The sequence below is a fragment of the Urocampus carinirostris genome, chromosome 10 (assembly GCF_059441175.1).
Source record: "Urocampus carinirostris isolate Australia breed hairy pipefish chromosome 10, RoL_Ucar_1.0, whole genome shotgun sequence".
NCBI lineage: Eukaryota > Metazoa > Chordata > Actinopteri > Syngnathiformes > Syngnathidae > Urocampus > Urocampus carinirostris.
In genome coordinates, this window is record NC_142358.1 from 36,029,123 (window position 1) to 36,045,658 (window position 16,536).

A 16,536-nucleotide genomic window follows, 5' to 3' on the forward strand; every position below is an offset into this window, starting at 1 on the left:
AAAGTAATCAAGTTAAAGTAACCCTACCTAACCCTGGTTCTCGAAGACGGGAAAAATGTCCTTTTCTCCCCACAAAAAAATGTGAAAATTCAGCTTTTTGTCGGGCTTGGTAGCTCAAAAATCACGTTCATCTGTCAGGTCTGGTCCTGGTGGATTTTTTAGGCAAGATCTTACATTTAAGCACTATGTTGAACTATAAAACTGTCAGGAAACAGACCGGGAAGCAAGAAGTCGGAACTCATATGCGTAGACGATCTGTCACTTTAATCAGGACAGAAAAGTTGTCCAACACACAAACGGACCAAAGACAAAACAAAACAGGTTTAAAGGCAATCAAAATTACAAACTAGGCATTACTCAGATCAAACAGGCATGAACAGGTCTTCAACAAGGTAAAGCAATGATCTGGCAACGGGCAGTCCCAAGTACTCCAAAAGCAATCAGTCCAATGCGTCTCAGCCGGTGTCAAGGGGCGGGGCCAGCTGGGCGCCATGACAACCGTGCAGGACATGACATTCACCACTAAAATGCATTGATTCACTCGTAAATTGTTACTCTGTGTGGGAGTACATTTTCCCATTGTATAGCATATTTTGTAGCCTGTAATAATTGTTTTTAGTGTGCCTTATAGTCCGCAAAATATGGTAATGGCACAGTAACCGTCCATGACACGATGTCACGGCATATTATTAACACTACGTCAAGAATGCAGCTCATTTCTAACTTGAAAGAAAACCGATAAGGCGAAGATGTGCAATTGCTATCTTTTTTGTTAGCAATCATTTTCCACCAAATTAATCTCAAGGCTTGCACAAATTAGTTTCTTTAGTCAAAGGAAGAAATCTAACGCGCTAGGTAATTGGGAGTCAAGTGTTGGTCTATGCTATTATATGAGAAGTGGCAATTGCTCTTGCTTCATTTGTCTTTTCTTCTTGGAATTTGAATCCGCACATAGTGATGATAATGACAAGTGACAATCCTGTGTTGTTATTATTGTTTTTCCGCACAGATATAATCAAACGTTCAATATTTATTTAAATCCACACCTCAAACTTAAATTCATATAGATTGGCAATTTCATAGAATTTTCTAATGTAATCCTCCTCCCACTAATGAATTGTGAGTATGTTACGCGATTGGGTTCTAAATTCTGTTTCGTGCCCTGGTCCGTGACAATTTTTTGTAAAATACATTACATTTAATTAGTTATCTGTGATCTGTGATCAGACATATAAAACGTTTTTTTCGAATTTTCAATATTATTTTCTTCTATTTCTTTAGATTTTAACTTATTTTTCTTTTCAAGACAAGAACGGAGACAGGACCCACTTGCGTACTTTTCTCTCAGTTTTATTGGGAATAGGGGAAAGGATTGCACACACGATCTGGTCGCTCTGAATGCAGAAGTGGCACTTCCGTGGCGAGCGAAGGCGGTGCCGGGAGCGGGAAAACAGGTCAGTAGCCGGGACAGGAGAGCAAAAGACGTGATCGAGATCAGCAATGAGTCGAAAGTCAGGAGAGGAGAAAAGAGTAGACGTGGTCAAGATCAAAAAACGTGTGGAAGCCGGGAAACAGACGGGAGCCAAAACAGGAGTGAGTCAGGGTCGAAAAGCTTGCCTAGAGTAAACTGAGGTTCGCAGACGGACTGACAACAGGTGACAGCAAGAAGTGGGTTTGAACAGGGACAGGGAGCCAATCAGAGTCCGAGGCAGATGGCGCCTAAACGAGTGGGCACAGGTGCTTCACATCCGTAATCATGACATTCCTGGTCTTACAACTAAAATTACCCATTTGCTTATTTAAAGTATAATTTTTTTACTTTACTGCATGTTCATTCATTATTATCAGTAAAAAAATAAAATAGAAAATGACAATATTATACACAAAGTTTTTCAAGTTGTACCCCACATTTCAATTTGTTTTTCAAGCAAAATGGGGAAAAAGTACATAAAACTAAAGTAATATCATTTACAAAACGTTTGTTTTGTATACTGTTTTTGGTAAAAAAATGAAAAATACTAACACAAATTGAGAACAATGATCAGATATTTAAGGATTTATTTTGGTAGAATATTTTGTGCAGGAATAAAAATATTTTATTTAAAATAAGCAAAAGTGTTGGCAAGTGGAATAGAAAATATACTTTTAGATATTTTTATATTACTGTACAACATTTTCCCAATGTCAGGACCAGGACGGAGACAGGACCCACTTGCGTACTTTTCTCTCAGTTTTATTGGGAAGAAGGGAAAGGATTGCCCCCTACAATCCGGTGATCGCTGGGCGCGGGAAGCAGGTCGTGGCGAGCGATGGCGGTGTCGGGAGCTGGGAAAATAGGTCAGTAGCCGGGACAGGAGAGCAAAAGACGTGATCGAGATCAGCAATGAGTCGAAACTCAGGAGAGGAGAGAAGAGTAGACGTGGTCAAGATCAAAAAACAGGTCGAAGCCGGGAAACAGACGGGAGCCAAAACAGGAGTGAGTCAGGGTCGAAAATCTTGCCTAGAGAAAACTGAGGTTTGCAGACGGACTGGGAAGCAGGTCGCTCTGAACACGGAAGTGGCACTTCCGTGGCGAGCGATGGCGGTGTCGGGAGCGGGAAAAACAGGTCAGTAGCCGGGACGGGAAATCAAAAAACGTGGTCGACATCAGCAACGAGTCGAAAGTCAGGAGAGGAGAGAAGATTAGACGTGGTCAAGATCGAAAACGGGTCGAAGCCGGGAAACAGACGGGAGCAAAAACAGGAGTGAGTCAGGGTCGAAAAGCTTGCCTAGAGAAAACTGAGGTTCGCAGACGGACTGACAACAGGTGACAGAAAGGAGTGGGTTTAAATAGGGACAGGGAGCCAATTAGAGACCCAGGCAGATGGCGCCTAAACGAGCGGGCACGGGTGCTTCACATCCGTAATCATGACAATTCTGGTCTTACAACCAAAACGATACATTTGCTTATTTAAAGTACTAATTTTCTTATTTTACTGCATTTTCATTCATGATTATCAGTAAAATAAGATAGAACATGACATTATTGTACACAACTTGTTTTTCAAGCAAAATGACACAGCGCAAGGCACTTCCTTCTCTCTCTCTCTCTGCAGTCTACACCCAAAGTGAATATGACGACATGCTTATCGTTTGCAGTAATTTGTGACATTTTTACAAAAGAACTTTGCATGCACATTGTTTTGAAACCGTTATTAAGAACAAATTTTATGGGAAAAAAATGCCTCAACGCTCTTAACTGAAGGTGGAAGACAAATTGTAAATGGCATATTTACATCGATTGGGAGACAGGATTTGGCATTATTATCATTTCATACATTTGATTAAATCATCAAATGACACACAGTGAAATAAAATGTGCTGAAGAATTAGCTTTTGTCTACAAAGCGTGTTTGTCAGTTTTTTCAATTTTGTCTGAGAATATATGATGTGGCTCTCTCAATTTCTTTTTAGAATTTTTTTTTCTTTTATGGCTCTATGGGTCAAAAAGGTTCCTGACCCCTGCCATATTGGTTCCCCCTCCTATTTAAGCTCAATGCTCTCACTCACCCTTTGTCAGTCCATCAGCGAACCTCTGCATACGCGAGGCAAGCACTTTGACTCTGACTCCCGTCGATCCCGTTTATTCATCTGCATACCACTCGTCTATTCCTGATTCCCCGTTTGTCTCCGGCTACGACCCGTTTTTGACCACCGACCACATTCTGATCCCCCGCTCCGGCTATCGACACGTTTTCCCGTTTGACTACGCTACGATTTCCCGCTCCGGGCGATCCACTTCCTTATTCCAAACACGCTCCGATCCCGTATTCGGATTACAATCGGATTGTGAGAGCGGCTTGCTTCCCTCGTCCAGTGAGCACCGGATCGCTGGCGTTTGTTTTTTCCTATATATCTTAATAAACGTGTGAGTAAATGTTACGCATCTGGGTCCTCCTCCTGTTCTGGCTCTAAAAGACTTATTTCGAGAGAATTATTGAGTGCAGGAATAAAAATATGTTATTTAAAATAAGCAAAAGTATCGGCAAGTGGAATAGAAAATATACCTTTAAAGAATATTATATTACAACATTTTCCAAACTGAACTTTTTGCAGAGTACTAGTTTTCTTATTTTACTGCATGAAAAAAAATATATATACAATACTTCATTGTATGTATTATTAATATCCTTTACTGTATAATTGAGTGTGTTGTGTATAACAACAAGTAAAATGAGATTTTTGTATATTGTTTTTTTTTTTTAAGGAATTCAACAAAACAAAATCCGCTGTCAGGACCAGAACGGAAACAGGACCCAGTTGCGTTACGTTTCTCACAAGTTTTATTGAAGGAAAGAGGAAGGGCTGCGCCCACGATCCGGCGTTCACTAGGCACGGGAAGCAAGTCGCTCTCGAATTCGGATTGTGATCCGAACACGGAATTGGATCTTCCATAGCGAGCGATGGCGGTGTCAAGGACGGAATAAACGGGTTGGTAGCCAGGACTGGGAGAGCAAGGCATAGTCAGGGTCGGAAATGAGTCGTAAGCCAGAACGGGGGAGTAGACTTGGTTTAGGACAAAAAGAGGTCCTAAGCTGGGACGGGAGAGCAGACGTGGTCAGGATCGAAACGGGTCGAAGCCGGAGACAGATGGGAGCAAAAACGGGACAGGTGGGAGTCAGGGTCGAAAAAGGCTTGCCTAGTATATACTGTGGTTCGCAGACGGACTGACCACAGGGGACTGACAGGACTGGGTTTAAATAGTGACAGGAAGCCAATCAGAACCTGTGGCGGTTGGCGCCAAATGAGCCAACAGGTGATTGCCATCAGGAATCATGACATCAGCAGGGGGGAAAAATGTGTTTTTAATTATTTTACTATATTTTTCAAAATTGACTTATCGCAGTGCATGAACGCCACATAAAACATGCATGATTTAAGGATTTCATTTATAATCTTCTAATTAAAGTCAGAAAATCCCCAATTATTCGATATCCACCAAAGACTACCCCAATTTCACTGCCGTGTGTGCTGCATTCCAAATGATCTGAAATGTCAAACCTGTTTAACTCATCTTCTACAAACCCACTTAAATGAAAAATACAGATTTGACAGCTATAGTCGTCAATTGGATTGAATGTGTAATTCAGTGGTACCTCTTCTTACAAATGTTTCAGGTCACCTCTAGTTACAAAGGCTTTTTCAAAGGATACAAAGTCAAAAATAAAGTACAGTATTAGCCGCTCCCAGAGTTCCACCTGGCAACCGGTGCATATGCGTGAATCCCAGCATGCTCTTCGTGTCCCCTTCCCGCTCTCTAAATCGTCTACTTTATGGCACTGCTACGAATCATTCACAATGAACCCCACGAAAAGTGGACAAGGAGAAAAGAAGAGGAAGAGAATTTTTCTGGCCATCGAAAAAAGCAATAGATAAAGGTATGAGAACACACACTGCCGAGCAGAAGGAGTTCAGAGATGACAAAGAGGAGGATGCAGCTGTCATTTCATTAGCCCAAATTAAGGACATTTTGGCAAAATTCCGTGAAGTCCCGGAATTTGTAAAAAAAAACAACCCAGAAATAGAGTTCACAGGTCGGGCTATCGCTCATTATGACGACGTTTTCCTCGCACATTTCCGACAGATTGACAAAAGCCGGCAAAACCAAGTGGGTCCTGTTTCCGTTCTGGTCCTGACAAATTATTGGATAAAAAATAAAAAAATGCTAATCTGCTGCCACCTACAGATACAGATGAATGTTACTGTTCCTTGGTTGATCGACGGAAGAACATAAATACCCTAAAAAAAACACGTTTTTTGCAAAGATTCAATTGGACAATCAGCACACTGTGTCATGATTGGGCGCTGATTGGTTCATGGACTCTTTTTAAACCCCCACCTTCCAATAGGAAGCTGTCAGACCGTCTGCGAACCTATGCTCCCAGCTAGGCAAGCTCCGTACCTTCCGACATTTTCCTGCCCTGTTTTCTCCTGCCTGATACCTGTTACCGACCCGTTTCCGGACCCGTTTCTGCCCTGCTCTTCCAACATGGCCATCGACCTGTTTTGGCCTGTTTCCTGCCTGATACCTGTTGCCGACCTCTTTCTGGACTTGTTACCGCCCTTGCTCTCCTGTCCTGGCTATCGACCAGTTTTACCGCTGTCAACGGCTACCTTCGCTCGACATGGAAGTGACACTTCAGCGTTCCTGCCACCTGCTACCCGTGTCCGACGATCATCGGATCGTGGAAGCAAGCACTGCTCTCTGTTTATCAATAAAACTGAGTAAACGAACGCTATTGGGTCCTGTCTCATTTCTGGCTTGTGACACACTGTTTGAAAAACTCTGCACTAGGGCGGCGCCAAACGACTCTCAAGCTGCATTTTGCTGACCCCTACTAAAGGCCTACTTTGTAAAAACTCAAAGCAAATAGTCGGACGATCAGGATTGGGTAAAGTTACTATAACTGGATTACTTTCAATTAGTTTTGGATTACTCCAATACTAAATATGCTAATAAAAGACAAAATAAACTAAATATGAATAAAATGAAGACTCACAACACGTGGTAAGCTTTCTCTCCTGGCTTTGATCAATTTGATTTCCGGCAAAACGAACATAAAATGCGACAGAAACAAAATGAAAATAAATCCAAACAGCTTGCCAACATCATTTTTGCCATTCCATGTATTCCGTTACTCCCAAAGCCTGCACAAAATTGAGTCATTTTATTCATATTTAGTTTCTTTTGTCTTTTATTAGCATACACTGGAACGCCTCTCAGTTCGAACAAATCGGTGTCCGACCAAAAATATTTGTTCGGTCAAAAAATTGGAGTTCGAACGCCGGTAATGCGTGAGTGCGTACGCTAGGGTGCGATGCCGAGCGGCGTACGGGTGTTTTAGCCCCTTATTATGCCTCCCAAGAAAGTCAGTGCAAGCAGCAAAGTTGCTACAGGTGAAAAAAAGAAAAGTAGTGCGTACGACTATTGCATTTAAGAAAGAAATAATAGCCAAATATGAAGGAGGTGTGCCAGCGCCTTCTGCTGACCACCACAAAGGTAGGAAATCCTATTCATAAGACTACGATAACGCAAACGTACAATTAGCCTGGGTTAGCTTTGAGTTTACGTTAAACATTCAGGGTGTTGGAATGGAGCCCAACATTGAGGGTGTTGGAACGGAGCCCCCTTTCCAATGAACCGCTCACCCCCTCTTGTGGAGACCCGGGTGCTAAATGACTTGTAAACGACCTGATTTTTAAAATTTTTACACGTTCATGTTAGCTTAATCTTTCGCACGGAAGATTACGATAACGCGAACAATTAGCCTGGGTTAGCTTTATGTTTACGTTAAACATTCAAGGTAAACATTCAGTGTGTTGGAACGGATTAAAACGATTTACATTGTTTTTAATGGGAAAAATGATTTCGGTGATCGAACAAATCGGTTTTCGAACAGGGTTCTGGAACGGATTATGGTCGTGAACAACTCCACTGTATTTGGTATTGGAGTAATCCAAAAGTAATTGAAAGTAATCAAGTTAAAGTAACCCTACCCAACCCTGCGGACGACACAGTAGGATTAAGCAACCCTTGATGTATCCAGATAGACTCCATCTTATCTATTTTTTTTTAATGATCTCCTGAAAGAAGAAATCGCTGTCCGTCAAATTTGAAAATAGGAAACGTCAAGAAGGCGCGGGGACAACACGGGGAGGAGAGAGGCAAATTTACGCGGCTGGCCAGCTGGAATGATAACCGGGTTTGAAACAAGACGGAGAGAGATGGAAAATTAATGAGATGGATGAAACACGACGCGACATGGCAAAAGCGCCTTTAGCGTCGGCGAGAGCAAAAAAAAAACCCTCATAAATGGGAGTTCGAGGCGGGTCGCCGGGATTGCATTTCCTTAAGCTTGATAAAATGATGACTGGAGGAAGGCGTTAACCTTGAGAAGCAAATAGAAGAAGAAAAAGAGGAAGGGGAGTCACATTTTAGCGCGGCCGTCGACCGGGAGTTCAAGCGCACGTCTGGAAAACATCTGTCAAAGGGCCTAATCCCGATAGTTTAGCTTAATCCCTGCGCATGCACTCTGTGCTAGTTTCCCTGAAACAAGTAAACAACATGGAAGGACCAGATTTTTGATTTGAAAGATCAAAAATGACCAGAAATTCAAATGTGCACTGTATAATCTGTAGGGCTGCAACAATTAGTCGATGTTGACAAAAATGGGTGTCGAAATAGTCGACTGTGAATACAATGGTCGACTAAAATTCTGCCATGGGTAGCAGATAGCTGGGAACGCGGAAGTGGCACTTACAATGTGCTCCACATTTCCCAATAGCGGCTTTGCAGCCATGCAAGGCGCAAACCTGCTTATTGGGGCATTAGGGGTTCAGTGTCTTACCCAAGGACACTTCGACATGTATCACGGACAAGCCGGGATTCGAACTGGGATCCCTTGATCCCAAGTCGAGGGCTCTACCTCCTGAGCTACTGCCGCCCTATATAATCTGTAGGGCTGCAACAATTAGTCGATGTTGACAAAAATGGGTGTCGAAATAGTCGACTGTGAATTCAATGGTCGACTATATTCTGTCACGGACCAGGAACGGAGACGGGACCCAATCGCGTTCCTTTACTCAGCTTTATTTAGAAGGAAGAAAGGACTTGCACCGTCACGGGTAGCAGATAGCTGGGAACGCGGAAGTGGCAGTGTCGAGAGCAAGAAAAAACAGGTCGATGGCGGGGACGGAGGAGCAAAAACATAAACGGGTCCAGGAAATGAAATGATCTGCATTTATGTAGCGCTTTTCAAGTCAATGACTTCCCAAAGCGCTTTACAGTGTGCTTCACATTTCCCAATAGCTGCCGTGCAGCCATGCACCTGCTTATTGGGGGCATTAGGGGTTCAGTGTCTTACCCAAGGACACTTCAACATGTAACACGGAGGAGCCGAGATTCGAACCTGCGATCTCTTAATCCCAAGACGAGCGCTCTACCTCCTGAGGTACTGCCGAGCTACTGCCGGTAACGGGAATCAGATGGAAACTGGCCAAACAGGGCAGGATAGAGTCAGGAGTCACAAAAGCTTGCCTAGCCTGTAGCGTAGGTTTGCAGACAATCTGACAAATGTTGTCAGGAAGGCGGGGGTTTAAAAAGAGTACAACAGCCAATCAGGGTCCGTGGCTGTTGGCGCCATTGGAGCAGACTCAGGTGCCCCGCATCAGTAATCATGACATGTTACTTCAAAAGAGTAATTAATTGGAAATGGATAAAGTAAATAACAAAATTACTCTTCCCTGAAAAATATAACTTCACAGTCAAGGATGAGATAAAGCCCTTTTTTTAGGAGGAAAAAAAAAATCGATCGTTTGGCTGAATCTAGATATATTTCATATTATTTTATGGTCTGAATGTTAAAGGGACACTGTATAATATATGACATCCAGATGTTGCTTGAAAACAAGTGCTACAAAGTGGCACGGTTGCCATGGCGCCCAATTGGCCCCTCCCGAGTGACGCCAGCTGCGGCTCGTTGACAGATTGGCTTTCCGTCGATTTAAGTTCAGTGCTTTCACTCTTTTTTTGTCAGTCCGTCAACGATCCTCTGCCCCGCAAGACGTGGGTTTTGACTCGGTCCTGTTTCCTGTTGGTATTCCCTGTCCGGTATTGTTCCCATTTATTTTGTCCTGTTTAATATCGGTTTCCAGTTTCGTTCCCGTCTAGTTTGTCCTGTTTAATTTCGATATCCTGTTTTGATATCAATCCTGTCTGTCCCGTTGTTTGATATCAGTTTCCAGTTTCGTTCCCGTCTAGTTTGACCTGTTTATTTTCGATATCCTGTTTTGATATCAATCCTGTCTGTCCCGTCCTGTTCGGTATCGACCTCATCGGTCTGATATTTGCTCGGGCAATTGGTGTCAATCTCGTCGGCCTCTGGCTTCCTATCATTCCACACCACACTGCTGCCTAACGTGCATGACTACCCATTTCCCATAAAATAAAAGGCTTGTGTGAGAAACGTCACGCATTTGGGTCCTGATCCTGTTCTGTTTCACGACACAAAGCATAAGGAAGAATACAAACTATGGAGTGGAAATGTCCAAACTGCACCATCTTGTCCTCATTCTTTTGCCCAGTTTTTCCCAAGTTGTCTGGTCTTTGGCAGTACCCGTAGCAGCAAGATGGCATACAATCCTGTCAGCTCCCGCTAGGTGAGCCTCATCGTACATAAAATAAATACAAATTTCTTGACCTTTGAGTATTTCCCCCCAAAATTCTTGCTTATATGTCACAATCTTGTTCCACGGACAGACTGAGGAGATCCTTTCTTCCTCATGCTACGAGGCTCTTTAACTCCACCCGGGGGAGTAAAAGCCCACATTAAACCACACCCATACATTTGCATATTACCCTATTTTCATTACAGTGTGTATTTTATGTAGCACTATTTAAATACTCTACATCAAGACATTGCATTAAGTATTTATGTATTATATTCCTTTTACTTTATTATTGTTTTATTTTCAACACAAGGATACTGCTGGAAGTGTGAATTTGCCAATGTATCTATCTATCTATCTATCTATCTATCTATCTATCTATCTATCTATCTATCTATCTATCTATCTATCTATCTATCTATCTATCTATCTATCTATCTATCTATCTATCTATCTATCTATCCATCCATCCATCCATCCATCCATCCATCCATCCATCCATCTATCTATCTATCTATCTATCTATCTATCTATCTATCTATCCATCCATCCATCCATCCATCCATCCATCTATCTATCTATCTATCTATCTATCTATCTATCTATCTATCTATCTATCTATCTATCTATCTATCTATCTATCTATCTATCTATCTATCTATCCATCCATCCATCCATCTATCTATCTATCTATCTATCTATCTATCTATCTATCTATCTATCTATCTATCTATCTATCTATCTATCTATCTATCTATCTATCCATCCATCCATCCATCCATCCATCCATCCATCCATCCATCCATCTATCTATCTATCTATCTATCTATCTATCTATCTATCTATCTATCTATCACTCTATCACTCTATCACTCCATTTATCTATCTAGTTCAGGGGTGTCAAACTCATTTTAACTCGTCGGCCACACGATAGAACAAACATTCTGTCGGGGGCCGGACTAGTAGATTAAAGAGAAAGAAAAAGAGGGATGAAAAAATAAGAGAAAGAGGGAGGGAAAAGGAGAGAGGGTGGGTCAAAGAAAGAGAGAGAGGGAGAGAGCGTGAGAAATAAAAGATAAAAAGTTGTGAGGGAGAGGGAAAAGAAAGGGAGCGGAAGAAAGAAATCCAAAGAGAAATAGAAAGACAGAAGGAGAGAAAAGAGAAAAGAAAGCGCGAAGGGTAGGAAGAGAGAAAAGAGAGAAAAGGAAAAAAGGAAGTCTGAGCAAAAGAAGTTAAAAAGACACAGAGAGAGAAAGAGACAAAGAGCCTCAAAGGAAGAGAAAAAAAGAGACACGAAAAGTGAAAGAGACAGAGAGTGGGAGAAAAGGGGTGGAAAAGAGAGAGAGAGAGAGAGACAGAGAGAAAGAGAGAGAGAAATAAATACAAGTACAGTGTCTTTGTCAAAGGCACCTGACTTTGGCAACATCAAGTTGACATATTTCAACCTGCAGCTTGTTTTTCTCTTGCGCTTCTCTGAGCGTTGTCTCGCGGGCCGGATTCAATCCCTTAGCGGGCCTAATCTCGCCCGTGGGCCGCCTATTTGACACCTGTGATCTAGTTCATGAGGTGTTACTTGTGATACGAATATTGCTTTGTTTTCAATAAATGCTTTTTAACCACCAGGGGGTGCAAAAAACAATACCCCAGCAGGTCACACAAAGCCCACCAGCTTCATTTTGATGACCACATCCTGTTTTCAAGCACACTTCAGTGCCTCGTCCACATTCAGCACACATACAAAATGCACGCTGCTTTTTTCTTTTTCTTTTTTTTGGATTTCTTTCTTACCGTGCACCTGCAACATGGCCGAGGCCTCGGTCTTGCCCACGCTGTTTTCCGACGTGCAGATATACGTCCCCTCGTCCTGCTCTTTCACGCGGTACAAACGAAGACTGTTTCCGTTGCGGATCTCGAACCTAAACCGATGGAGAAACGGTAAACGGTCGTTTATATTGCGCTTTTCGAGTCATGGAAGACATCCCGGGCAGCACGGCGGCGCAGTGGTTAGCGCTTGTGCGGCACAGTTCATGTCATGGGAACCTCCTGTTTGGGTTCAAATCCAGCTACGGGACTTACTGTGCGGAGTTTGTATGTTCTCCCCGTGCTTGCATGGGTTTCCTCCGGGCACTCCGGTTTCCTCCCACATTCCAAAAACATGCATTTCAGGTGAATTGGCCGGTCCAAATTGTCCCTAGGTGTGAATGAGCGAATGAGTTGTCTGTCCCTGTGTGCCCTGCGATTGGCTGGCAACCAGTTCAGGGTGTCCCCTGCCCACTGCCCGGAGATGGCTGGGATGGGCTCCAGCCCCCCCGCGACCCTAATGAGGATAAGCGGTAGGGCTGATGAGAGATGAGATGAGAAGACATCCCGAAGCGCTTTACAATATGCTTTACACTTACCCGTTCACACACACACACACACTATCGTGGAGCAGCCCGAGCAAAATGTCCCAAAATATGTAAAACAAGATGCAGGGAGTCTTGGCGTTTTAGGGAGAACTCATTTAGTTATCTTCATCAGCGTACAAAACAGAGGTCTCATTCGTCTACAAACTCGTTTGAGCTGGGGCCACAATTGCTATAAAAAAATCTCACAGGGGCCGGACTAGTAAGTTTAAGAGAAGGAGAGTGGGTGAAAAAGACAGAGAAAGAGAGGGACAGAGTAACAGTGAGAGAAAAAGAGAGAGCAGAAAAGAGATATGAATGAAGAAGAAGAAGGGAAATTAATATAGAGAGAAAAAGAAAATGAAAATAGAGAAAAAGAAAAAGAATAAGAGAAGTAAAACAACAGAAAGAAAAAGAGTCAGCAGGAGAAAAAGAGACAGAGAGAGAAAGTGAGAGAGAGATCGAAAAAGGGAAAGAAAGAGGGTGAGAAAGAAAGATAAAAATAGAAAGAAAGAGAATTAAAGTGTAAATTAGAGAGAGAAAATAGAAAGAGAGCAAGAGAGAAAAAAAAGAAAGAGTTAGAAGGTGAGAGAGAAATAGAGAAAAGAGAAAAAGAGGGAGTGAATAGGAGAAAAAAAGAGGGAGGAATAAATAAAAAAGAAGTGAGTCAGAGAGAAATGGAGAAATACTACCACAATTATTTTGCATGTGTTAACTGGCTTTGGTGACATCCAATGGAAATATTTAAAACTACAGCTCATTTTCCTCTTGCGCTTCTCTCACTGTTGTCTTGCGGGCCGGATTTAAACCATTGGTGGGCCTGATCTGGCCTGCGGGCCGCCTGTTTGACACCTGTGGTCTACAGAGACAATTGGCTTTTTATATCCTAATACAACATCTCGTATTACTTTTCGCCCATCCTCCTCGCGATGGCGCACGTGTTTATCTCAAAATGAACGCTACCAGACAGAATGTTTTGTCCTCTTTCGATTTCCCAATTTCCCAATTTCCAAGAACTGTTGGGGTCGGCTTGACCGCATGTTCCCCGCCAAGAGGAACTTGGCAAAGAAGAATGTTATTCCTTGGCAGCCGATTAGCTTTCAATTACTTTTGGATTACTCCAATACCAAATATACTAATAAAAGACAAAAGAAACTAAATATGAATAAGATTATGACTCACAACACGTGGTAAGCTTTCTCTCCTGGCTTTGATCTCTTTGATAACCGGCAAAACTAACATAAAATGCGACAGAAACAAAAGGAAAATAAATCCAAACAGCTTGCCAACATAATTTTTGCCGTTCCATGTATTCAGTTACTCCCCAAGCCCGCACAAAATTTAGTATTTTTTTTTTATATTTAGTTTCTTTTGTCTTTTATTAGCATATTTGGTATTGGAGTAATCCAAAAGTCATTGAAAGTAATCAAGTTAAAGTAACCCTACCCAACCCTGTTAATAACATTATCTGACATTTACACTTGGGAGAAACAAGTCAGGAATTTCCCGTTTTAAACTAATGCGTTCTCCTTATGCTTGACTCTAATAATCAACGACAACACAAACACAGACACTGTTAGTGGGGTCATTTTGCCCAAGGACACTTCGACATGTTCAAATGATTTATTGACCCCAACGTCCGCTACAATTATTGGTGCCCCGTGTAGGGCATAATTAACAGATTACGAGACTGTTAATAGGGATTTTGCATTTGTTCTCATCTTATTAGCTGCACTGCTTTATCCTCAGTAGGGTCGCGGGGTTGCTGGAGCCCATCCCAGCAATCATCGGGCAGTGGGCAGGGGACACCCAGAACTGGTTGCCAGCCAATCGCAGGGCACACTGGGACAGACAACTCGCTCACTCATTCACACCTAGGGACAATTTGGACCGGCCAATCCACCTGAAATGCATGTCTTTGGAATGTGGGAGGAAACCGGAGTGCCCGGAAGAAACCCACGCAAGCACGGGGAGAACATACAAACTCCACACAGTAAGTCCGGTAGCTGGATTTGAACCCACGCAGGAGGTTCCCAAGACCTTAGAACTCTGCCGCACACGCGCTAACCACTGCGCCGCCGTGCTGCCCTGCATTTGTTCTATTCATACAATTATTAAGAAATCGATTATTTGATTATATAATATTGTTCGCGGAAGTGGGACTTTCGTGGCGAGCGATGGTGGTGTCGGGAACGGAAAAAACGGGTCAGTCTCCGGGATAGAAGAGCAAAAACGTGGTGTATATCAGAAAATGGGTCGTTATTCGGGACGGGAGAACAGACGTGGTCGAGATCAAAACAGGTCATAATTTGGGACGGGAGAGCACACGTGGTCGAGATCAAAACAGACCGTAGCAGGAGACAAACAGGAGCAAAAAACGGGAAAGGCGTAAAATGGCTTGCTGTGTAAAAATATTGGCTCCAATATTCCCGACACAAAAAGAGTCCATAATGGGTTGTTACTCTGCTTGGCTATGAATGTAATTCGAAACAGTCACATTTTCAGTCTAACACTTTCTTATAGGTGCCAACCTTTAAGAGTCGTTTCTCTCTCTTTAAGGTGTGTATTAGCAAGAATGTGATGTGTGTTTGCCAATTCCAGTCAGGCAAGATGCCATAGTGAAAGCTCCAGAGAAAATCAAATTGTTCGAGGAGAAAAAGATTCAGCAGTAATAAATACATGATGTCCCAAGCCAGAAATGGAGACAGGACCCAGTAGCGTTCATTTTTACTCAGTTTTATTGAGAAAGAGAGAAGTGCTTGCTTCCACGATCCGATGATCGTCGGACACGGGTAGCAGGTGGCAGGAACACGGAAGTGGCACTTCCGTGTCGAGCGAGGGTAGTCGTAGGCGGCGGGAAAACTGGTCGATAGCTGGGACGGGAGAGCAGGGGCGGTATCGAGTCCAGAAAAGAGGTCAGCAACAGGTATCAGGAAGGAAACAGTGCAAAACAGGTAGATGGCCGGGACGGAAGAGCAGAGCAGAAACGGGTCCAGAAACAGGTCGGCAACAGGTATCAGGCAGGAAAAAAACAGGGCAGGAGAATGTCAGAAGGTACAGAGCTTGCCTAGCTGAAAGCATAGGTCCGCAGAACGGTCTGACACTGGTAACAGGGAGCAGGGGGGGGGTTAAAAAGTGGCAGGGAGCCAATCAGCGACCTGGGCTGTTGGCGCCAACGGATCAGTAATCATGACACATGATTTGATTTCATTACATGTGCAAAACCTTAATATAATTTATTTTAAGTTGTGATGTAGGTCGATTTTTGCACATCTTTTTCACTTCAGGGAGTTAATTCAACAATTCGCTCAATTTCTCTGGTTGTCATGATTACCGATGTGTATTCCTGCGCCCGCTCCATTGGTGCCAACTGCCTCGGACTCTGATTGGCTCCCTGTTCCTATTCATACCCTCTCCTATCTGTCACCTTTTGTTAGTCCGTCTGCGAACCTCAGTTAACTCCAGGCAAGCCTTTTTCGACCCTGACTCCCACCTGTTTTTTGCTCCCGTCTTTCCTTCGGCTTCGACCTGTTTTTGATCCTGACCACGTCTACTCTCCCGTCCCTGTCATGATTACTGATGCGAGGCACCCGTGCCTGTTCCATTTGCGCCAAAAGCCCTGGTCGCTGATTGGCTCCCTGCCACTTTTTAAACTCCCTGTTACCAGCGTCAGACCGTTCGACGAACCTATGCTCTCAGCTAGGCAAGCCTTGTACTCTCCGACATTATCTTGCCCTGTTTTCCTGCCTGATACCTGTTGCCGATCTTTTTCTGGACCTGTTTCTGTTTTGCTCCCCCGTCCCGGCCATCGACCTGTTTTGCCCTGTTTCCTGCCTGATACCTGTTGTCGAGCTTTTTTCAGGACCCGTTTCTGTTTTGCTCCCCTGTCCTGGCCATCGACCTGTTTTCTCGCTGTCAACGACTACCCTCGCTCTACACCAGGGGT

The 16,536-nt window shown here is 43.3% G+C and overlaps 1 protein-coding gene across 3 annotated transcripts in view; it reads right to left on the bottom strand.

Moving 5' to 3' along the window:
- LOC148358841 (roundabout homolog 2) overlaps window positions 1–16,536 on the bottom strand; it is a 199,556-nt gene that overhangs the window by 87,499 nt on the left and 95,521 nt on the right. For all 3 annotated transcript variants that reach the window (XM_088345220.1, XM_088345219.1, XM_088345218.1), the window contains exon 5: window positions 11,995–12,122. In XM_088345220.1, the coding sequence (XP_088201346.1) occupies window positions 11,995–12,122 (128 nt within the window). The remainder of the gene's footprint in view (window positions 1–11,994; window positions 12,123–16,536) is intronic.